This window comes from Grampus griseus, assembly GCF_964374135.1.
Source record: "Grampus griseus genome assembly, chromosome: 6".
NCBI lineage: Eukaryota > Metazoa > Chordata > Mammalia > Artiodactyla > Delphinidae > Grampus > Grampus griseus.
The window spans coordinates 51,022,116-51,047,221 of NC_139000.1; the positions used below are offsets into that span (position 1 = coordinate 51,022,116).

At 45.5% G+C, this 25,106-nt stretch overlaps 1 protein-coding gene across 1 annotated transcript in view; it reads left to right on the forward strand.

The window, feature by feature from the left end:
- The window catches only part of DOCK8 (dedicator of cytokinesis 8), a 172,284-nt gene that overhangs the window by 140,434 nt on the left and 6,744 nt on the right, over positions 1–25,106 (forward strand). The window contains exons 37-45 of the mRNA XM_082655932.1: positions 415–515; positions 1,590–1,782; positions 6,681–6,824; positions 8,610–8,741; positions 9,206–9,340; positions 10,768–10,857; positions 14,783–15,019; positions 17,744–17,887; positions 19,118–19,224. Of these exons, the coding sequence (XP_082512058.1) occupies positions 415–515; positions 1,590–1,782; positions 6,681–6,824; positions 8,610–8,741; positions 9,206–9,340; positions 10,768–10,857; positions 14,783–15,019; positions 17,744–17,887; positions 19,118–19,224 (1,283 nt within the window). The remainder of the gene's footprint in view (positions 1–414; positions 516–1,589; positions 1,783–6,680; positions 6,825–8,609; positions 8,742–9,205; positions 9,341–10,767; positions 10,858–14,782; positions 15,020–17,743; positions 17,888–19,117; positions 19,225–25,106) is intronic.

Below are 25,106 nucleotides of genomic sequence, written 5' to 3' on the forward strand. Positions count from 1 at the left end.
TTATATAACGTATTATGATATATATTAGATGGAATCTAAGCTGAGGTCCTAAGCTGCCTCCTACTTGGTATAAAAAGGTCTGATGTTCTAGAGTACAGTTGAGGGCTTTCAGGTTGCAGATAACTGAAACTAGTTCAAACTAATTTAACCAAGAAGGTGTTGGAGAGGGAAGATAATATAATGATTCAGGACTAATTCATGGATCCCAAGGGCCAACTCACATCTGGGCCTCGGAAGTGCCTGGACCTGCAAAGGTGAGGTCAAAGAGGATCCAGTCTAGATTCCCCTCACCTGGGCTCTCTCCTGTCTTAGCGAAGCCTGTCCATGGCTGCCCCTTGGACTTTCAATGCATCCTAACTTGTTACCATGGACTCCAAAGCTGAGACTGTTTGGGGCGTACACTTTTTTTTGCAGGTGGAAGAACTTCTCTGCAATCTGAATAGCATCTTATACGACACAGTGAAAATGAGGGAATTTCAGGAAGATCCTGAGATGCTTATGGATCTCATGTACAGGTAAACTTTTCTGGTAAAATCAAAAGGGTGTCACTTGAGGATCTAGGGTTTGTCACTATGAAGTTCTTATGAATATAATGATCACAGGAAATGTGGGTACACTGTTTTGGCTGACATCCAAAACTGTACTTAGAAATTGGTAGAAAATCACCACTCAGAGGGTGCTGATTCATGTACACGTTTTCAGAAAGATCTCCCTAATTTAAAGGGAGGTACTTATTTTTTGAAATTATTTTCTACTTACCATAGAATGAGAGAAAAGAACTATCACCTGTTACATGAATTATTTCTGAAATGTTTTTCCACTTACATTCAGACATACATGTAAGTTTTATTTAGAAATCATATTTTACTCTGTCATTTAAAATTTTGTCTTATAGTCCTTGTTTTAGGAGAAACTACTTACAAAGGCAAAATTGTTCTGATGCGATGTCATAAGCAGGATAGTACTTTTTTTTTTTTTTTTTGGCTGCGTTGGGTCTTCGTTGCTGCACGCGGGCTTTCTCTAGTTGCGGTGAGCAGGGGCTACTCTTCGTTGCGGTGCACGGGCTTCTCATCACAGTGGCTTCTCTTCTTGCGGAGCACGGCCTCTAGGCACGTGGGCTCAGTAGTTGTGGCACGCGGGCTCTAGAGCGCAGGCTCAGTAGTTGCGGCGCACGGGCTTAGTTGCTCCGCGGCATGTGGGATCTTCCCGGACTAGGGCTCGAACCCGTGTCCCCTGCATTGGCAGGTGGATCCTTAACCACTGCGCCACCAGGGAAGCCCAAGGATAGTACTTTTGTCTTCTGTTATTTTTTTGCGAGAAAAGAAGAAAATTGCTAGAGCTCCATTCAAATAGACATCATTTTATCAGGGTTTTTTCCCCCCCATAAATCTTTAACTAAATCATAGCATTCCTGGCATCCTGCACAACCCAAACATGGAATGAAAAAAACTGGACTGATAGATGTTTGCCTCTTCTCTCATTCTCTGAACATGTAGGCAAAACTCTTACTGGGAAAAAAACTGGCCATGCACAATAGAAAAACACTGTCACTAACCGTTGTCCTTGAAACTTTCTCAACCCATCTTTAGAATTGCCAAGAGTTACCAAACATCTCCTGACCTGCGGCTGACCTGGCTCCAGAACATGGCGGAGAAGCACACCAAGGGGAAGTGCTACACAGAAGCTGCCATGTGCCTGGTGCACGCAGCTGCCTTAGTGGCTGAATATCTGAGCATGTTGGAGGACCACAGCTACCTGCCCGTGGGCAGCGTCAGCTTTCAGGTGGGGGGGACAAGTTTAGCTTTTCCTTTAGTGCAGTTGTTCTCAACTGGGGGCATTTGACAGTCTCTGAAGACATTTTAGGTTGTTACAACTGAGGGTGGGAAGGTGGGTGCTACTGACAGTTAATAGGTATAAACCAGGGATGCTGCTGAACACCCTACAATGCATAGGATAGCTCCCACCACAAAGCATTATCTGGCCCCAAACATCAATAATGCCAAGGTTGAAAAACCCTGCTTTAGTGTATTAAATTTGCCTCTTCTAATTGCTTTACCATCTTGGGTTTTTTTTTAAAAATTTTTTTTAATTTATTTATTTGTGTTTATTTTTGGCTGTGTTGGGTCTTCGTTGCTGCGTGCCGGCTTTCTCCAGTTGTGGTGAGCGGAGGCTACTCTTCGTTGCGGTGCACGGGCTTCTCATTGCAGTGGCTTCTCTTGTTGTGGAGCACGGGCTCTAGGCACGCGGGCTTCAGTAGTTGTGGCACGTGGGCTCAGTAGTTGTGGCTCACGGGCTGTAGAGCGCAGGCTCAGTAGTTGTGGTGCATGGGCTTAGTTGCTCTGCAGCACGTGGGATCCTCCCGGACCAGGGCTCGAACCCGTGTCCCCTGCATTGGCAGGCGGATTCCCAACCACTGTGCCATCAGGGAAGCCCCCCAAAAATTATTGTTTACAATAAATGTAGAGTCGATAGGCACTTTAGACATTCCCAAACACTTTCACGTCCATGATTTCATTTGGCCTTCCCCATAAACCAGTGAAACAGACAGAGAAGGTATTATTACTCCCACTTCACAGATAAACTGAGAGAGCAACTTTTCTAAGGTTATTTAAACCCTTTCTCAAAGACTTGTAGTTGGCACAGTATACTGACAGCTGTGAAAGTATTTTTTCTAAATACTGGAGAAATTATTTCCCTCAGGGCCCATTCCTTTTATTACACTCCCTAACTCTGTAATATCCTCCTCACTAATCTAAAATCAAGGAAGAACCAAATTGGGACTTCCCTGGTGGCGCAGTGGTTAAGAATCCGCCTGCCAATGCAGGGCACACGGGTTCGACCCCTGGTCCGGGAAGATCATGCCACAGAGCAACTAAGCCCGTGCGCCACAACTACTGAGCCTGCATTCTCGAGCCTGCGAGCCACAACTGCTGAAGCCCGCGCACCTAAAGCCCGTGCTCCGCAACAAGAGAAGCCACCACAATTAGAAGCACACTTCAACAAAGAGTAGCCCCCTTGCTACAACTAGAGAAAGCCCGCACGCAGCAATGAAGACCCAACGCAGCCAAAAACAAATAAATAAAATAAATAAATTTATTTTAAAAAAAAGAAAGAAAGAACCAAATTGACCTGGGAAGGGAAAAAAAGGGCTGGATCCATACTGTCTTAGGATGAGCTGAATATTACCCATAGTTAGCAGAGGGAAATTGTCTGCTAGGCCTGAAAGTTGGTTCAGGCTGGGATGCTCAGTGGCCACTTGGACTGTTTTGGCTGAGTAGTTTAAAACAGTCTTTAGAGGAAACAGAAAATTTTACGAGTGCTTTTAGAGGCATAATCTGTAGAAATGACAATCCCTGAAACCTGTAACCATATAGTACAGTAAGAAAGCCTTTTCAAGCCAGACTCACAGAGTCATTTACAAGTGTTTGGATTATTCTTGTTTGAATTTTCATGACTGATTTTTATAAAAGGCTCTGTTCTCATTGTTGCTCTTCAACACAATTTTGTGATGCTGTGTGAACCAGAAAGAGAGGACAGTTCAAAGCAGCTTTCCCAGGCTTATAGAGTAAGGCACAGAAACTGTTGCTGGTAGAGCCAGGAGCTTCTGATTTCCTGAATACTGTTCACTAGGCAATCTGGGTATTGCCTCATACCGCTAATTCCTCCTTTCTTACGGTCTTCAGTAACAATAGTATTTATTCTATCATTTTATTCTCAGCAAACAAATTTTATTCTCAATTCAGGAATGTTCATTATAAAGCCAAAAATTTAATTCTTATCCAAACAGCATAAAAAATCATATCTGATTTTGAATCACATAAAAGTGAAGAAAGGTATAAAAATCAATTTTAGACATATTTGCTTTTTTGTAAAATTTATTTTGGCCATACGATATTAGCAAGGATAAATATTATAAGTGCTACTCTTTCAATTACCAGAAATCTCTGGGTTTAACACTTAATGTGGAATTATATCAACCTCTTGTCTTGTTTCATTACTATTGCTTATAAATTCTTTTTAATTTGCCTATCGTAAGTCATGCCAAGGTGAGTAGAATAGTTCTTCTAGAAACAACAGAAAAACTCCACATTGTCCCTACACGGGAGCATATAGCTCTATTTTTTCATAGACCTTTATCCACGTATTCATTCTTTTAGGTGATATTTATTGAGCACTTATTCTGTCCTCATGAACTTTACATTCCAGCCAGGGAGAGTGGCATCATACAGCTAATTCTTCCATTTCTTATTCAATTTCAATTGTGATAAATGCTGTAATAAAGAGGTACAAGATGCTGTGAGTGTTTAGCATGTGACTCAGCCTGGGGGTCATGGAACGCTCAGAAAGACGAGGAACGGGAGGGGGAAGCAGAAGGAACTGTGAAGAATGAGGTCTTCAGAATACACAGAACATGGTGAGTTAGGTGATCTCAGCTACAGAAGAGAAGCCAAATTACACTGACGCTTATGAGCCAATTCTCTTTTCTCTCAAATGAGACATACCAAATCTTTCTGGAAATGTGTGCTTGCAAGTGACAGAATGCCTAACCCAGACGGACCTAAGGTAAAAATGGAATTTATCAGCTTGCATGAGAGAGATGAGTCCGGAGTAGCACCTGCCAAACTGGACCTAGGGGTCCAAACAATGTCATCAGACCTCAGTGTCATCATCACTTCCTGTCTCTGCTTTCTCATTCTTCACAGGCTTCCCACACTCACTGAGAGATATTTATGTTTACATATTCCCAGGTTCAAGTCCAGGAGAATAGAGAAATGCCTCATATGTAGCAGTTGCAGAGACAGTCTCAGTGCATCTTATTGGTTCTGACGGGGTCATATGCTCATCTCTGAACCAATCATAGTGGCCAGACACATGGAATGCTGTGATTGGCTGAGCCAGAGCCAGAGTTGAGGTCCACACATGGAGTTATGGATGGTTTCTCAGGAGGCTATACTTTATAGAAGGATGAAGGAATTCTGGGCAGCATTAACTACAGATGTCTGGTGTTGATTTCTTAAATGCTGTGTGCTTTAGTTTTCAACCTTGTTCTGCTCCAGTAAAATTGAATTTTTTGAGAAGAATTATAAACTGGAGATAAATAAATCTGTGCAAGGAAAATAACTCTGAGGCCACAGAATTCCAAGGAACTGAGCTCGTTGAAGTTCTATGCCCCAGAGTACAATATTTATTCCACAGATGTAGATGTGGATACATTCTCACATAACTGCTGTTACTTTCACCTCCCTAATTCTGAAGCCGGGAAAGTCTGCCTGGAATCTTCTCCCTCTGATGACAGCTAATAAGGCTGCATAAATAACTGCAGATATATTCCTCTACATGTGGAAAACTGCATACAATACTAATAGCATGCGTTTCTTGGGTCGTTAGATTCTTTCAACTGAATCTCCTGGACCTTTTACCATTTCCAATTCAGAAACATCATAATAGAAAGACCAGGTGTGAAAGAAAGGCTGGCCATGAAAGGTTCTGAAGGCCTCCTATATTCCTAAAACTACCTTATAATTTTGGATATGAAGGTACAGGACTGTAAAACTCTCTCTTCCTTGACTGCTAAGGATGAGTCACTTGATCTTGCAAGCCAGGCCTGCAAGAGGCAGACCGATTTTACTTCACTAGCCAACTCTGGTCCGTTGGTAGTGGCTGAATGGGGTACCATGCTGAGAAGAATTCTGAGACCATATCCAAGCTTCAGGGAAAAGAGTACTATAATTAATTAGTTCTGTCTGCCATGAGTGTAGTTATAAAAGGAATGGCAAATGTGCTACCTGTGTAGCACATCCTAAGCTACAAAGGTTTCCAGTTTCTTTTATGTTCCATATGCATTTCTTCTATATCCATGAGACAGGTTGAAGAAAATGATTCTTGACCTGTCAAAAGTATGAGAGTCACTGCCAGAGCCAGAACTGGGGTGAGGTGAGTGAGGCACATGAAGTGCAGAATTTAAGGAAGCACTCACTCGTGAGGTCAAGCAAGTTCAGGGTCACGACTTACAGGACCCTGAGAGTGAGTGTTCCCTAAATTTTGTTTTCACCTCGTTCACCCTAATCCTGGCCCTGATCACTGCATTCTCTATGAGACTCTAAACTCTATGGTTTATGTAAAAGAAAAGTGTGTAGAAAGGAGCGAAATGTTTGGGGGGGAGGGGAGAAAAAAAATAGTAACTGCTGCATTGCCATAAAGATTTCATAAAGAAGACCTTCTCATTTGCAATTGTCATATGATATTATGGCCATTCACCTAAAAGCCAAGTCAGTCATAGCAAGTACTTCAGAGGGTCACTCAGCTGGTGAAACAAGGAGTCTAGTTAACTGTTCGTTGGCCTTTGGCTTTTAAAAACCACGACCCCTGCTGGACGTCCCTTAGGGTCCTTTCTCTAAAGCAACTCAACTATTGTTTACATTGAGGTAAGCGTCCTTCTGTATCTCCCAATAGTTAAAAAGAAAAGAAAATCTTGAGTTTCGAAGGCCAGTTGTTCTGTGCATTCTTTCAAAATGAGTGGCAGCCAAAGGCTCTTCTGGGTGGAATTACAGACCTTGTATGATCAGGGATGGTGAGGACCTTGGAGCCACGGCTTCCTCCTCCGTATGTTATGGGTTCCTGTGGTGCCTTTGTTAGTCAGATTCCCCTGTTCTCCTGGCTCATACTGTGATCTCTTTCAGAATATTTCTTCCAACGTGCTGGAGGAGTCTGCGGTCTCTGATGACACCCTGTCGCCGGACGAGGACGGGGTGTGCTCCGGCCGGTACTTCACCGAGAGCGGCCTGGTGGGCCTCCTGGAGCAGGCGGCCGAGCTCTTCAGCACGGTCAGTGCACACAGCTGTCCGGGCTTCCACAGTCAGCCTGAACTCTGGCGTCGGTGCCCTGAGTGCCGGTCTTAACGTCCAGCCAGTCCCACTTCATGATGACACCACGTGCAGGGGCGTGCAGGGCAGGGCAGGGGCTGGAGGGCTTTGACATATGTAGATCGCCTCAGCTCTCAGGGAGGCGGGAAGGCCCTTCGTCACTGCAGTATTCTGGTTTTCACTGCTTCAGCTCTCAGGGAGGCGAGAAGGCCCTTCATCACTGCGGTATTCTGGTTTTCACTGCCTCAGCTCTCAGGGAGGCGGGAAGGCCCTTCGTCACTGCGGTATTCTGGTTTTCACTGCCTCAGCTCTCAGGGAGGCGAGAAGGCCCTTCATCACTGCGGTATTCTGGTGTTCACTGCCTCAGCTCTCAGGGAGGCGGGAAGGCCCTTCGTCACTGCAGTATTCTGGTTTTCACTGCACGCTCATTGGCTGGGCAGTAGTTTCACAGTATTATTTCCATTTAACAGAGGTGGAAACTAAGCCACAAAGAGGGAAATGGCTTGCCCAGGGTTACACAATAAATCACGAGGCACTTTCCCACTCTCTTATTTTCCCTCTCTTTGAGAGAGGGACTCAGCTGACAGCTGAGTAATCCTCAGGATCGTCACAGACCAGGGACAGCTCAGAGAAATGTGAGGGTGGAAGCCATGGAGACTCCCCGCATTAACCTAATCTGGGTCTAAACACTCCTAATAAGAGAAAAATATATAGAGATTAAAAATATATAGATTAAGTCATTGAGATTCAGGGCAGGGAAGAAAGTATGTTGTTCATTTTCATAGTTTCCCTACTCCCTCAAATTTTTTTAAAAAATAAATTTATTTTATTTATTTATTTTTGGCTGCACTGGGTCTTCATTGCTGCTCACGGGCTTTCTCTAGTTGCAGCAAGTGGGGGCTACTCTTCATCGTGGTGCGCGGCCTTCTCACTGCTGTGACTTCTCTTGTTGTGGAGCATGGACTGTAGGGCTTCGGTAGTTGTGGCTCGCGGGCTCAGAAGTTGTGGCTCGTAGGCTCAGCGGCCATGGCTCACGGGCCCAGCCGCTCCGCGGCATGTGGGATCTTCCCAGACCAGGGCTCGAACCCACGTCCCCTGCATTGGCAGGCGGGCTCTCAATCACTGCGCCACCAGGGAAGCCCTCCCTCAAATTTTAAGCCAAGCAGATATTTAATACTTCACTCTGTTTAGCTGATCCAGTTTTGTTTTCATCTTGATATTTTTCTTTCTTCTCTACTTTTCATTTCCAAGTTTCCATCCTACAATCTATGTATTTTAATTATTATTTTGACTGGCTTCTCTTTTTCCAGCTTTCCCTTTCAGAATTCACATAAAGTCCAAGATACTCTTGTTTTTCCTGGAATTCTAGAAAACCAGGTAGTTAGACCCCTAACTCTTTTCAGGAATGCAATGAACACCTGGCTACAGGAGGACCCCTGGTGACATTTAAATATGCTAAGGCTGCCTTCCTGAGTTGTTCTTAGTTCCTGCTGCCAGTCTCCTGTCCTATTTTTTTTCCCCAGGAAACCCCCTTTTCCAACTTAACATTATCAAATAGGACCATTTAGTGTGTCTAGTTCAGTTTGAATGCTACAGCCATCCCAGAGATGCTCAGACTTTATTCCTGCTCTATAAAATATTGTGGTACCCCAATAAATCCATTCTCCAATGCCTAGTGCACTCTGGTTGCTCTTTTAAGTTTCCAGTGGATTAAATTCTCTTTGATTTTTTTCTCCTCTTTCCAAGGGAGGACTGTACGAGACGGTCAATGAGGTCTACAAGCTGGTCATCCCCATCCTGGAAGCTCATCGAGACTTCCGGAAGCTGACCTCCACCCACGAGAAGCTGCAGAAGGCCTTTGACAGCATCATTAGCAAGGTAGCGGGGGCATCCTGGCTAACAGGTCCTATAATCTGGCGGCAGGTGACCCTGTCTCAGAGATGCTTAGCCCTCCTTCCTCTCTAGGGAGTGATTTACCTTAAGGGCATCATTACTGTAGCTCTCTCCTATCAAACGGAAGAGGGCTGAGAATAGACAGAGGACCGTGATTCAAACCGTGAAAGAAGGCGGCTTGAATTACTTTACAACCAGGAATGTGAAAATCTTAAATTCACTTAAGAGAAGTCCTAGAAATCTTTCATGGGATTTTTTTTTTTTGCCATTATTTCCCAAGTTTATTCCATAAACATTAAAAAAACTTTTTAAAGGAGTGAATTCTGTTTGTATTAGCCACAGGAATAGAATGCTTTATAACCCAACAAGAGAAGACTCCTGCCCTCTCATCTCAGTGGATCCTCATGAATTACATAACTAAGGAGAGCTTTTCTTATTTTGTTCATCAGGGTCATAAGAGAATGTTTGGAACCTACTTTCGAGTTGGTTTCTACGGATCCAGATTTGGGGACTTGGATGAGAAGGAATTCGTTTACAAAGAGCCTGCAATTACCAAGCTTCCTGAGATCTCTCATAGACTAGAGGTAAGCCAAGTGATTCTGGGTGATTGACATTGTGTGCTTTACACAAACAGGTTAGAGTGGGTCATTCCAACAAAACCAAGAGTCACGGATTCCTCGTTGATCCATATATAAAGTTTCCCCCATTGCTTGTACAATATCAAGATACTAGGTGAGATCATGAGGTAAAGCAAGATAATAATAGCTTTCCCCTAAGATTCTGTATATACTTTTCAAACTTTGTAAGTGTATATGGTGAATATTTATTTTCAGGAGCATCCACACTCAATCAATGTCACGTGCTTTCTTATAAACTTTTCCAAATTTTAGTAATAGTTGTTCAGCTTGAAGTGTATCATCTTGACTTTGAAGTCATTGGCCCAAATTATCAAATTACCCCTAGAAAATGCTGTGGGCATCCTTCTGGTGTCAGCAGACAGCACTTCCCACTTCTGACACGGAGATGCTTGACTAGAGGCCCGCTGTGACCTGGAACCAATGAACTCTCCCTGCTGACCCAGGAGCACCCCTCTTTGGATAATCAGAGTCAGTGTCCCATTACATGGGCTGGCAGCCCCAATCCAACCTGCTGTTTATATTTGATCCGTAACGTAGCAGAAGAGAGCAGCAAGTTCTTGGAGGAAAGGCTGGAGAAAAGGAGAAACAACATAGAGAAAAGTGAGAAAAAAGAAGCAGACATTGAAAGGGCCAAGCACTAAGAGCGCAGGAGGAAAGTCAAGGGGTGCCCTCAAAACAAAACCGTCTCAGACCGAATAACTGGGCTCCCCTGAACTGCTGACAACAACCAGGGATTCACTTCTTTGCTTTCTTGCTATTGCTTTGAATTTATGCCCTTTCTTGGCTGTCAAACTTAAAACCCTTTCATTGTCCAATTGCTCCATCCGTGCCAAATGAGACAAGAGACTTTAATCCTTACTTGACCCAAAGAAGCCACGGCTCAGAGTGGTTGGGTGACTTGCCCAAAGTTGCTCAGCTCATGAGAGGAATTAGCAATTGACCCCAGGCCACTTGGTTCCCTAATATGTTTCCCCAGTTTAGTACTAGAAGCGTATATTTTATCTTCCTGTGTGCTGTGGTTTGTCCCATTATGGGAAGGCTGGTGACCTCTAAAACCCTAGGGTACAAAAGGCAAGAAATAAATAGTTCCATGCCCCTGGAGCGTCTTTAGGAAATATGATGATGTTGGTTGAATTAGATGTCAAGCATACAGTTTATAGGGAAGCATATATCAGTTTGCAATGCTGGACTTCCTTATGTTTTTATTTTTGTTTCAGGAAACGCTGAACTTGCCTCATTAGCTCAGAGGGACTTTCAGTAATCAAAGAGCATATTCTCCCTTACACTTGTTCCAAACGTATTCCACTTCTGAGAGACAAAGAGTTGCAATATATTAAAATAACCTTTATAATCTGTTGGTTTCTCTTGCCTAGGGATTTTATAGTCAATGTTTTGGTGCAGAATTTGTGGAAGTGATAAAAGACTCTGCTCCTGTGGACAAAACCAAGTTGGACCCTAACAAGGTATGGGAAAATTGCAAAAAACAGCCATCAGGCTCTGATTCCCTTTGTTCTACACCCAAAAACATAACATGACCTCCTCTGTCTGGACTCTTCAAGTCATTTCAGTGCAGCCAAATATTTTTTGTCTATGGTTTAACTACTATTTGGTTAGGTCTTAAAGAAACAATACTCAAAGGCAGGGATCATCATAGGAGCTACCAGTTATTAAACATCATCTGTGTGCCTGACACTGCATTAGACCCTTTACGTACACCATTTCATTTCATCCTCCTAAAGCCCTTTGAAATAAGTGTTGTTATTCCTGTTTTACAGATGAGAAAAGAAAGGGTAAGCAACTTTCCAAGATCATGCAGGTGTCAGAACCAGTATTCAAACTCAGGGTCTGTCATCCTCAAACCTGCACTTTTTTTTTAAAGAAGATTCTTCTTTAAAAACAATTTATTTAATTTATTTATTTTGGGCTGTGTCGGGTCTTCATTGCTGCGCACGGGCTTTCTCTAGTTGCAGTGAGCGGGGGCTACTCTTCATTGCAGTGCGCGGGCTTCTCATTGTGGAGGCTTTTCTTGTTGTGGAGCACGGGCTCTAGGCGCATGGGCTTCGGTAGTTGTGGCTCGCAGGCTCTAGAGCACAGGCAGTTGTGGCCTACGGGCTTAGTTGCTCTGCGGCATGCGGGATCTTCCCGGACCAGGGCTGGAACCCGTGTCCCCTGCATTGGCAGGCGGATTCTTAACCACTGTGCCACCAGGGAAGTCCCAAATCTGCCCTTCTATTAAAACCTTGAATCCTCAATTTAAAATATGTTGAAAAGATACAAACTTCTCACTGACAGCATTTGGTGGAGGCCTTCTTTTCAGCCAAGTGCAGGGTCATTGTGCTGTTGGAGGAATGATGAAAAGGGCTTGGACTTTTCAAGTGAGGGTGTATTCTGTCTCACCCCCGGTTGGGTGTACTGCAATACAATTCTGATGCTCACCACCCAGAGTTAGGGTCAGACTCCACCAGTTACAGGCTCGTCCTGCAGGAGACTGCCCTAACTTCAGACACCAGCCTCAAGTGGGACCCCAGGCCGCTTGCACTTCTGACCAGACAAAAATATAAATTTGTGGGTTCCCATAGCATTTCTCAGTAGATAAACCACTAGAATGCCTCCCAGAACTCAGAAAAGGGCTACACTGATGATTATAGCTTCATGATAAAGGGTACACATAGGGCAAGATCTGGGATGTATCCCAGAGTTTCTATGCCCTCTCCTTGTGGAGTCCAGGCATGTCACCCTCCTGGCATGTCAATGTGTTCACCAACTGGGAAGATCTACCAAGCCTTGGTGTCCAGGGTTTTTATTGGGGTCTCATTACGTAGGCATGATGGATTAAATCATCAACTACATTACTGAACTCAATCTCCAGCCCCCTCCTACCCCAGCAGCCAGGCTGGCCCAGAGTCTCAGATCTCTAATCGGAAGTTCATTCTTTTCGATGACCAGCCACCATCCTGAAGCCGTCTAGGGACCCACCATGAATTACCTCATGAGAATAACAAAGACACTTCTATCACTCAGAAAATTCCAAGGGTTTTTGAAGCTCTGTGCCAGGAAAGAAGGACAAATACCAGACACTTTTTTTTTTTTTTTTTTTTTTTTTTTGCAGTACACGGGCCTGTCACTGCTGTGGCCTCTCCCGTTGTGGAGCGCAGGCTCAGCAGCCATGCCTCATGCGCCCAGCCGCTCCGTGGCACGTGGGATCTTCCCGGACCGGGGCACGAACCCGCGTCCCCTGCATCAGCAGGTGGACTCTCAACCACTGCGCCACCAGGGAAGCCCCGATACATTCTTTATTATACCACAGGTGATGCCTACCCACTCAGCCCAGCTCACAGACAGATATGCACATGAGAGAGCTTTCTAAGCTGCTGGAAATAATGCAAGTTCAAGGTATTTTTAAGGGCTGAGGGACAGAGGAGCAGTCGTTATCTGGCAGGCCTATAAAATGAAGAGTTCAGACTCTTCTCTCAGTTCTGTCCTCCAAGATACTATGAAGATGATGCAAGTAGGGAGAAGTGTCCAAATCTAAGCGTTTGTTTTCCTACACATTTCAAAGGACTCACTCACTTCAGATACACTCCCCAATCTAGCCTGGAAGCAATAACTGTGGTAAGTAGCTGAGCTAAGCTTCACACAGAAATGTTTGACGTCTTTGAAAGACAGGATTGGCTGTGTGCCCACAGTGATCTGGGCACAGCACATGCCACATAGAGTTACCAGTGACATCCCTGATACGGTGCTCTTTTCCCCTCTGTTAAAACGCCCAAAGTTGGTTGTGAGAGTTTTAAATGAGAATCTGCAGCCAGAATTACAACCAGATTTCATCACACTCAATAGTGATTTATGGTCTGAGATCAGTGACCTCATCCATCCATTTCAGTGGGTGGGTATTGCAGTGACTATAGTCATTGTTATTCTTTTTTTTTAAATAAATGTATTTATTTTTGGCTGAGTTGGGTCCTCGTTGCTGTGCGCGGGCTTTCTCTACTTGCGGCAAGCAGGGGCCACTCCCCGCTGCGGCGCACAGGCCTCTCACCGCGGTGCCTTCTACCCTTGCGGAGCACAGGCTCCAGGCTCACCGGCTTCCATAGTTGTGGCACATGGGCTCAGCAGCCGTGGCTCACGGGTTCTAGAGCACAGGCCCAGCAGGTGTGGCGCTCGGGCCCAGCCGCTCTGCGGCATGTGGGATCTTCCCGGACCGGGGCACGAACCCGTGTCCCCTGCATTGGCAGGTGGACCCTCAACCACTGCACCACCAGGGAAGCCCAAGGCCCTCTTTCTAAATAAGTGCTCTTCTTCATAGTATGTGTGTGTGTGTTCGTGTGTATGTGTGTACGTATTTTTAATGAAATAGGTGCAGTAAAATTCACTTTTTTGGTGTTTATTTCTATGAATTTTGACAAGCACGTGGAGCCACCACCAAAATCAGACATAGAAAAGTTCCGTCACCGCACAATATTTCCCCATATGCCTCTTTGTAGTCATTCCCTCCCTCTGTTTTCAGCCCCTGACAGTCACTAATCTGCATTCTGTCTTTGCAGTCTTGCTTTTCCCAGAATGCCACATAAATGGAGTGATACAGTAAATAAGTGGAAGCATAGAGCCTTCTGAGTCTGGCTTCTTTCACTTGGCACGATACATTTGCGATTCATCCATCTTGTAGGGGTTCATTCCTTTTTATTGCTGAGTAGTATTCTGCTGTAAGGATGTACCACCGTCTGTTTATCCATTCCCCACTTGAGGGGCATTTGGGTTGTTCCTGTTTTTTGTCTATTGTGAATAATGCTGCTGTAGACATCTGTGTACAGGGTTTGGTGTAAACACAAGTCTTCATTTCTACTGGGCACGTGCACCAGAGTGGGATTGCTGGGTCATATGGTCAGTATAGTTTAACTATATAAGAAACTGCGACCTGTTTCCTAAGGTGGCTGTAGCACCGTACATTCCCGCCATCAGTGTGTGAACACTCCAGCTGCTCCCCATCCTTCTCAGCCCTTGGTGTTGTCAGTTGCTTTAGTTTGGCCATTCTAATACACCTGCAGTGGTCATAGTGGTTCTGAAAAGGAAAGCTTTGCTTCTTCTGAATAGCAGTTTGCAAACTCTCATACCAAGTTTCAGTTGGATCAGCAGCTCTGCTAGGAGGGGCAGCTTGTGGACCTGACTTCACACGGGCGCACTCCCGTCCCTTCTCCCAGTCCCGTCTCTCATATCCCTGGGGTGGAGAGGAAGGATGGCCGATGGCTGATGTCTCGCCTGATGCTTTCAGCTTCCGTGGCTTTTGTGAGCGCAGAGGGGTGGTGCTGCCCCTCTGTGTTCCGCGTGCCCCCCAGTGCATCCTGGGTGGAAGTTTGCAGACCAGCTCATCCCTTACCTTTCCCCCCTCAGGCCTACATACAGATCACTTTTGTGGAGCCCTACTTTGACGAGTATGAGATGAAAGACAGGCTAACCTACTTTGAGAAGAATTTCGATCTGCGGAGGTTTATGTACACCACCCCCTTCACCCTGGAGGGCCGGCCTCGGGGAGAACTGCACGAACAGTACCGGAGGAACACTGTCCTGACCACCATGCACGCCTTCCCCTACATCAAGACCAGGATCAGCGTCATCCAGAAGGAGGAGGTAACGGCACTGGAGGGAATGGGCTCTGGACAGAGGCCACCACTGAGGGAGTGGGCCTGGGTCACCTCCCAGGCTGACACACAAACCTCCTTCATGCTTCTTCATGGCAGACTCAGGTGCACATCTAAAAAGGGATGCCTTTGAAATATTATTTATGCTGGTTATCCTGTCACTCTCGTGGTGCCAGGGAATCCCATTTAGGCAGCTACATGTTTTATAGCACACTTTATATTTAAGTATTTTCTACTTTAAAGTTATATCTTTAACATAAATCTATGTACGCAATTATAATACTTACTATGTCTTTATATGTTAATGTTAAATTTACATGAAATATCAAAGTTTACAATATTTTTTATTAGATTTTTATATATTTAAAAGCTTACATGTGATTCAGGCAACGTTCTGTTGTTCATTGTCAGAGGCAGGAACAGCAAGTGAGTAGCCCCAAGGAGTCTGTGTTGAGCTGGAAGAGGGCACCATGCCAGTCAGACAGGAGACCAGTTGTCTTCTAGTCCCAGCATCCTCCTGTGACGTTGCACAAGGCTCTTATCTTCATTCAGTTTACTTATCTAAATGTTGATACAGGGAAGACCTCTTTCTTTTTTCTGGTTCCATGTGTAGCAGAAGTCTTCAAGTTCATTGTAATGGCACTGATGGAGAAAGTCTCTCAAGCTACAAAACTGCTCAAAATTAGACACACTGTAAACATTTTACTTTACAGTATATACATGTGCACTTATTTGTCATTCATTTTGTGTAGAGCCACAGCCTTGTCTGTGATTTAGGGTTGGCTGATCACGATTCAGCACTGTCTTTCTTGTATAAACCATATGCAATGTCCACCCATATGCAATGTCCAGGATGTTCAGTTTGGGTTTCTGTAAAGCAGAGTGAGAGCTTAAAGATCCTTGTTAAACAATATAAGAGCAGAATGCTTCTGGATTTTTATGATTTTTTTTTCCCCTTGCCTTTTACCATTGTCTTGTGCACACCTAATAAGACAGGAATCTTTTTTTTTTTTTTTTTTTTTATCGCAGTACCTGGGCCTCTCAGTGTTGTGGCCCCTCCTGTTGCGGAGCACAGGCTCCGGACGCGCAGGCTCAGCGGCCATGGCTCACGGGCCCAGCCGCTCCGCGGCATGTGGGATCTTCCCAGACCGCAGTACGAACCCGTGTCCCCTGCATCGGCAGGCGGACTCTCAACCACTGCGCCACCAGGGAAGCCCCAACAGGAATCTTTTATAGCAACTTGCTTTCATAACATCTTGCCCAAGCATTAGCTTGGTTTTCATAGAAACAACTCTTCTTCTTTCCACAGCCATAGTTCACCAGTTTATGCATTATTGAATTAGATTAGCTCATTAAAATAACAAGTGTAACAGGCATAAGCAAGTTGGTAAACAAACACTGATGAGTTGTGGTGAATACACACCTCCCTGGCAGGAGCACGGGGGCTGAGGTTACTGGAGAGCCACCCACCAGCTCAGGTGTTCAGCAACCACATCAGAGAGTGGTTTTCACAGAGGGCAAAGGAAGCCAGAACTGATGACTCAGCTGAGAGAAGGTTTGCTTAGAAGGCATCTGCTGTATTTCTTACTGTTGTAGACTCTTAAGCACTAGGACATGTCAGCACAGCACAGAAATAAACTCACGGTCCCAGTAAGAGTCCTCACAATTTTTCTGGGCCATTTGTAGTTCCCTAAGAACCTCAGTGTGTTAGCTTGTTAGAGCTGTTGTAACCAAGTACCACAGACTGGGTGGCTTCAACAACAGAAATTTCTTGTTTTATAGTTCCAGAGGCCAGAAGTCAAAAATCAAGGTGTTGGCAGGGTTGGTTCCTTCTGAAAGACGTGAGGGAAGGATCTATTCCGGGCCTCTTTCCTTGGCTTGTAGATGGCTGCCTTCTCCCTGTGTTTCTTCACGTCGTCTTCCCTCTGTGCATGTCCCTATGTCCAGATTTCCTCTTCTTGTAGGGACATATAGGTCATATTGGATGAGGGCCCATCCTAATGACCCCCTTTGAACTTGGTTACCTCTATAAAGACCCTGTCTCAAATAAAGTCACATTCCGAGGTACTGGGGTTTAGGAATTAAATACTTGAATTTGGAGGGGACATGACTCCATCAATAAAATTCAGAAAAGGTCATACTCCAAGCCAACAGAGCTTAGCAACTAGCAGATTGACCCTTAAGAGAATTCTCTTTACTAAGAATTCACCTTCAGGGTGAGTTAGAAAAGGCACACATGATGCCAAAATCGTGTGTTATGGTGGAGAAGAAAATCTTGAATGCTGTGCTTCTAATAGCTTTCCCAATTATAAGTCAAGTAACTTCTTCCGCAATAGGAAAGGAAACCTAACAGTGTAGAAAAAAACATGGATTTTGAATGTGAACATTATTGTGGTCAAAATCTGACCTCCCCACTTACGACTTGTGTCATTTACTTAACCTTACAAATCCCTCTTTGACTGCAAGGTGGAGAGAATAGGAAGTTGTTTAAAGAAGTAAATCATAAATGCATGTAAAATTCCTGGAACATAATAAGTCCTCAAGAAATGTTAGGCTCTTCCTTCCTCTTAACCTGTCCTGATTATTCTAAATTTTTCTGAAAGCCTTCTTAGCTGCTGCTTCAAACCCAGTGTCCTCTTTGTCATAGCTCCAGGTTTGTCCGTGGCTTGTAAGACCTGACAATGACTTTCCTACATTTATGTCTTATGTTCAGTTTGTTTTGACACCAATTGAAGTTGCCATTGAAGATATGAAGAAGAAGACCCTGCAGTTAGCAGTTGCAATCAACCAGGAGCCTCCTGATGCCAAGATGCTTCAGATGGTGCTGCAAGGCTCCGTCGGAGCTACTGTCAATCAGGTAAGCGAAACCAGCTGGTGGCAACTCCTCTGGTTCTTGTTATTTTGATTTGTGTTACTATATGCCTGCACCCTCCTTTCTTGAGGTCAATGAGGAGTCTGATCAACATACAAATGATGTTCCTAAGCTTAGACTGGACACTTGAGGAGGTCCCTTCTGCTTCATGTAACAACCCAAGGTAGACAAGAAATCCTAGAGATGAGTGGACCGTGTCTAAGGAGTAGCATTTTTTGGAGAAGTTGGGGCCCGTCCTGGCAATATGATCCAGATGGAGTGCTTAGTCATGCCCAATTTAGGCAGAGTTGTTGCAAGGCTTGAGATAAATCTGAGAAGGCCTGTAGGAGAGAAGGGAAAGGGTCTAGGACATTTCACCTGGGTCAGTCACCAGATGAAACCAGTATGCCAGGAGTGTTGCTAAGCAGGCGTGACCTGGAACCGGCTTCTTGGGCCACTTCAAAACAGACCGGATCTTCTCAGATCCATTAGGATTCTAACTCCGATCTCAGCATGGAACTAATCCGGCCTCAGATGGAGGGCATACTAGCTTAGTTCTCTCTGTCCAGTGTGCTTCCTTAATTTCAGAACTAGATCAGAACCTCCACACACAAAAACTCAATGAGTGCCATGACCCTTTCCTCATTCGGCACAACTGGACTCCCCAGCAAAAATCCTCTGTCCACATAATATCAAGGGGACAGAAATAGTATTTGTTACATTTCTATGATCAGAAAATATTAGGAGGCTTTTGCTTTTGTAAGTCCCAATCTTTTAATGAAAATGGAAGACTTTATAAGCCCACAACCATAGATTACACATGTACTGTGCATATCTCTGACTCAAGCCAGCAATTACGCAAAAGGGTGCTTGCCACTAGGGCAACTAGACAAATGAATATGAATGGCTGGATCAAGAGAATCTCTATTTTCAGAAAAGCAACTCTAATCACATACCCTTTGATGTAGTATATTACCTTTCTACATGAAGGAAAATCTGTAATTAGTAGTATTTGATTAAGGAAATACATTTATACTTCTGAATATTCTCCTAAAACTGCAAACTCCTCCTAAGGGATCAGCATTTTCCTGAGAAGTTCAAGACCTTCCTTGATTTTTTGTTTTGGTCAAACTAACAAAATTAAATGTTCAAACTATGACCTCACTCCCAACATTTCCTCCCAAGTAATTTCACTTTCTTTCCAACATCAGTAATGTTTTTCACTTTTCCCATCAGGGACCACTGGAAGTAGCCCAAGTATTTTTGGCTGAAATTCCAGCTGACCCAAAACTCTATCGACATCACAACAAGTTGAGATTATGCTTTAAAGAATTCATAATGCGGTAAGAGGGGAAATGGCTGGGATTTCAGTAGAGCAGTGGTTTTCAAATTGTGGTCCCCAGGCGAGCAGCTTCAGCATCACTTGAGAAATTTGCTAGAGAGGAAAATTCTCAGATACCAGTCAGACCTACTGAGTAAGACTCTCCAGAGGTGGGACCCAGCAACCCGTATCTTAACAAGTCCTCCAGGGGATTCGGATGCGTGTTCAAGTTTGAGAAGCCTGCATAGAGCAACACTACTTGCACTAGTAGCTCACAAACTGTATGGTGCTTTCATATTTATCATCTCACATTGTAAAATAAATCTTCATTTTACAAAAGAGGAAATGGAGGTTCAGAGATGGGAAATGATTTTACTTAAGGTCACACAGCAAGTTAGTAGCAGAGTCGAGTTCAAACCAGGTCTTCTGAATCCAAGTAGCAAATACTTCCTTCAACGTGCTGATGTTCCACTGATGAATTAGAGCCTGAGGGGTTCTTGGCATTGGCAGTCTTTGTAATTTCCCATATCATACAGTAACTTATTTTTATAAATGTAAAAGACATTGCCTCAAATTGAGAGATAGAGGCGAGATTCTAAAACTAGAATTTTACAAAGGTATCAATCATCTCTACGGCAATTCCCACTGGCAGACAAGCGTCCTCTCTGCTCCTGAATTCTGCAGTAGAGCTGGCTCCAAGAGCAGCCTGTTCAGGCTGGATAGGAAGTGAATCTTGGGACAAGGTCTTGCAAGTTGCTGCAATGCACACAGGTATACTGGGACTCCTGTGGCCCTAAAAGGAATGATTATGAAGGATGTGGATGGCGCCTCACGCATAAGAGAGAAGGACATCAGAAGTACATGTACTAATATTTCTTTTCACCCAGGGTCTTAGAGCAGCATATAAAGTATAGGAATATCTTCACTTGGCAGTTGGGGATAAAGGAGGCTAAAAGTTAAAGTTTGCTAAATTCAGTGAAAACTCACCAGAATGCTAGTGTCAGGTGAGGTTCTCCTCCTTCACAGGCTTTGGTGAGACATATGTAAATTTGCTACGTATAAAGGAGACATTCTTTGTCCTGCGGTGAATCTCAGCTGCTTAGTAATAGGGGTGTGTGTGTGTGTGTGTGTGTGTGTGTGTGTGTGTGTGCGTGCACACTATACATATGCACATACATACACATGCACAGACAGAAATTATATTTATTAATGTTTTGTATTTGAATTGTTTCCTGTATTTCATAACAATTTTGACATTACGCAAAATCTAGATATTCTTCAGTAAAGAGTGCATTTTCATAAAACGAAAGGCTAGAAAAGTATTGGGGGAATTTTTAAAGATCAATTTACTTTCCACGTATCTTCATATAAAATGAAGTTATTGTGAAAGGCCCATGAAGGTGGCAGTGGCCCGGGCCTCTCTGGACCTCTGCAGGGACCTGTGAAGTGTTTAATGAGCACACACTAGGACCCAGGTATGATATTTGTTGTAGGAATACAGGAGCTGGGTATTCCTCTGCTCCTGACAATAGGACTTTTACCTGGCTAAATAACAAAGCAATGCAGCATGTTCTAAGAACTGTGGAGAGTACACAAAATATAGGGCTAAGAGTTCAGAAAAGAATGGTCAGTTGCAGTCTGCAGTGGCTAGGGAAAGCTTTGTGGGAAAACATCACTTAAACCTCGTCTTGGGTATGTAGGTGGTAAGAAGCGGGCAGTGGGAAGACAGAGGCATTACTGGTAAAGGAACCAACAGTAGCACAAGACACAGAGGCAGGGCTGTCCTTGATACGTCTGGGCTCCTCTGAGTTGGCAAGAGCAGTGCATTCTGTGGGCATGCCAGCACAGGGAGGGGAGCCTGGGAAGACAGCACTATTGACAAGTGGGGCTCTGAATAGAATATAGATGTAAAAGGAAGCTTGCTAAGAGAAGTGATTTTTTAGTTAAAATGTCCTTATAAAATCCCTGTCGAGGGCTTCCCTGGTAGCGCAGTGGTTGAGAGTCCGCCTGCCGATGGCTGCGGACCTTCCCCCTGCTGGGTGGGCTGCCGCCCTGTTCTAGGAATGCCACAAGAATATCTGTCAGCGCTTCTCAAACTTCACTGTGCAAAACAAATGACCTGGGGATCTTGTCAAAATGCAGATTCTGATTCAGTAGTTCTGGGGTGGGCCTGAGAGTCTGCATTTCTAACAAGCTCCCAGGTGCTGCTGCAGCTGCCAGATGGGACCGATCTTTGAGCAGAGGCTGCAAAGCTGTAGAGGTTGCTTGATTGCCGCCATCTCACATTTTCTCCTCCCTGCCCCCTCCCCGAGGGCGTCACGCGTCAGGTCCTGCCTACTGTCACTCACCCTTTTTCCTCCCCTTTCCTCCCTTCACAGGAGGAAATGTGCCATTACTATTAACACCTTTGGACAACTATAGATGCCAGTTCATTCAGCAAACATTTATTGAGCCCATACTTTGTGCCAGGCACCCTGCTACCTGTGTGCAAAGATGAAGTTCCAGTACAAATGAGACAAGGCTACAGGCAAAACAGTACTTCTGCTCACTACTTCATTGTCAAAGTCGAAGTACAGTGACTTTCATTCCACTTTATTTCACATGCATCAAAAGTAGTGGGTGAGGGCTTCCCTGGTGGCGCAGTGGTTGAGAGTCCACCTGCAGATGCAGGGGACACGGGTTCGTGCCCTGGTCCGGGAAGATCCCACATGCCGCGGAGCGGCTGGGCCCGTGAGCCATGGCCGCTGAGCCTGCGCATCCGGAGCCTGTGCTCCGCAACGGGAGAGGCCACAACAGTGAGAGGCCCGCATACCACAAAAAAAAAAAAAAAAAAAGTAGTGGGTGAGATTGTGGTGAAGGTTGCATAACTGTATTAATCTACTAAAACTAATCAAACTGTATTATTTACAAGGGTAAATGTGATGATCTGTAACTTATACCCTCAGTACAAGTAGTAGGTGAGGAAACCTTCCTTTCCTCCATTGCTTAATTGCTTCTCAAGTCCAATCAGCAAGTCACAGCTTTGTAATGAATAGAGGAATTGTTTGGTCAAGTTGTTTGCACCCCTGTGTTTTCTCCCTGGAACCTGCTATCAGCAGAGATGATGCAGGAGTGGAAAATGTTTGGGTGTGAAACCGTTCCCGGTTTTGCCTTGAGGGAGCTCCAGCTTCTCAGCAGACTTGGGCTGTAGGTCGATAAGCCCAGGTTTCCAAGGTGAACATAAGTGAGCCTTCCAAGGCTGATTGCTAATAACGGAAATGTACACTTGTTGGGTACACTGTAGCTGGGTCCTGCCACTGGGCAGTGGCCTGTCTGACTCAGCTGTAGTGGGCCTGGATGAAGCCATAAAGAACCTGGCAGGCTGACCTGCTGCAGCTGACACCTGATCCAGCCAGTCCTGCAGCTCTTCAGATGGTTGCCAAGTTGGGGCCTGGATCCCCTTCTGAAACATCTCAGGGTTTCAGAAGCCAAGATGGAGAGGTACAACATACTGTTTCCCTCCTCTGCTCCCCAGAGCACCCAGACCATTTTAAACACTGTAATCTGTGCCAGTCTGTGGTTTTAAATTTTCCTTTTATATTTCTGTCTTAGTCAGCTTGGGCCACTATAGCAAAATACCACAGACTGAGTAGCTGAATAACAGACATTTATTTCTCGCAGTGCTGGAGGCTGGGAAGTCCAAGCTCAAAGTGCCCGCAGATTCAGCTCCTAGGGAGAACCCTCTTGCTGGCTTGTAAATGGCCACCTTCTCACTGTATCTTCACCTGGTAGAGAGATGAAGAAGATAGCTCTCTGGTCTCTTTCTACAAGGGCACTAATCCCATCATGTGGGTCCCACTCTCATGGCCTAATTTAAACCTTCATTCTTCCTAAAGGGCCCACCTCCAAATCCCATCACATGGAAGTCACATGTGAATTTTGGGAGGGACACAAACCTTCATTCCATAACATGTGAACTTTTTCATTCTTATAAAGACTAAGTGATTTTTAAATTCATTTTTTGTATTTAAAGAAAAGAGAGCAGGACTCAATGGCACCAGGTCCAGGTTGCCTTTAAGGGACATAGTTTCAGATACATCAGTAGAGTTCCACCGCATAAATGGTCAAAGAGTCTTAACGGGAGTTAAGGTCTGTGAAGAGGAAGAAGAGGCCGAAGGAGAACCAACTGTGTGTAGTGTGGGTGGAAACAGAAGCAGTAGGTGAAAAGAGATCTGAGTATTTGGTGGGAAAACAAAACCTGAAACATTAGCTGACAAAACAAAGCCTGAAACATTACGAGAGGTTGCTCGAGAGCAGGTCCATAGCAGGGACATATGAAGGACTTCTGTCCCTTTTCCAGGTCACAGGGACCTGTCTTAGTGGGCCTAGGAGGCTGGGTGGAAAACTGAGAGCCGAGTGGAGCAGCACACACACACACACACACACACACACACACACACGTGCACGTGGCTTCCCCCTCCCAGGCCTTCTGCAACCATTCCCAAGAGGAAAAATTCCATTTCAGTTACAGTGCTATCCTGTCCTCTTCTCTTAGCGCATCTCCATCCCCGGTTCTCTTGAACAAGGTCTCGATCCTCAGGGCTTGACAGTGCTCTCACTTCAGGGCCAGGGCACCGCGTGGGAGGGTGTCTGGGCTGACTGTGAAATCGAGAATAGTGTGCGATCGTCGGAACCACAGGCCTCTGTAACTCCTCAGGACAGAAGCCCAGGGCCCAAGGAGGTGGAAGACAGTGTAATGTGAGTCAGGTCCTAGAGACTAGCCTAGAGTCTGATCTAGGCGGACCCCACCCCCCGCTGGGTTCTGGGGTGTTCAGCAGGTCCTCAGAACCTGCCTCCAGGTGTCAGACTCGAGACTGGCCACCTTCCCAAGCCCGTAGTCCCAATCTCGCCCCCTTAGGAGGAGGAAGCAGGGCCACTGTGACTTCCCCGAGGCAGGGAGCCCCACTGGCCCCTCTGGGGCCGCCCAGCCAAGGGAAGTAGAGGGGGCTCAGGGCGACAGCCGGAGGATCCAGCCACGGTTGCTCCTGTCTGCCCTAGGGTGCGCTCCCTGCCCCCGTGGTGCCCTGCTCCTTCGGCCTCAGGCGCCTCCCCACAGGCAGCAGCGGGGCACCCGGGACAGTGCTCCTGGTGGGCTGTCTCCCCCGCTTCGCTCCAGGAGAGGCAGGCCACGCCGCCTGCACAGCACTCCTCCTGCAGCCGCTTGGTCAGGTCCTCACACGCCCCACACCATTTCATCCTCATAAACCCACTTTATAGATGAAGGAAGTGTGGTTGAAGGAGACCACGATTAGCCCAAGGTCACACAGCAAGTAAGTGGCAGAACCAGGAATTAAACTAGCCTTCCGCTGAGACCGGCTGCCCTTGGGATCTGGGGTTTGGTAGAGGTCGGGCTGGGAGGGAGGAAATGCAGGGGACAGTGCTGGAGGTGCCAGCCGAGGTGGCTCTGACCAGGGGACCCTCATATCCACTGCAGCCCTTCCTGTGGAAAGGCCAGATGTTCCTTTGGTGCCCTGCCCCCAAATAATCCTTCCTCAACTTCAAGGGCCTGGACCACATATATCACTCCAGTCATGGGAGGGGGTGGGGAGCCAATCCCTCAGTTTCTCCGGTATCTCTCCTCTCCCTCCAGCAGCTGTATTTTTTCACTGGACCTTAGCTGGAGACTTGCTAAAGTGTTACCAGGAAGAAGATGAGAAATGCCGAATACTACAAATTGGGACTCGGGAGAGAATAGTTCCAACTTGAGACCAAGGCCGTATGCCTTGGATTCTAGCTGGAAGGGTCAGGGTCTTTCCTAGGCAGCATTTGTGGTGTTGGGGTTATGCGTGTAGGTTCTGGGGCCTAGTTGCCTGGCTTCACATATTCACTCTGGGACTTCCCTGGTGGCACAGTAGTTAGGAGTCA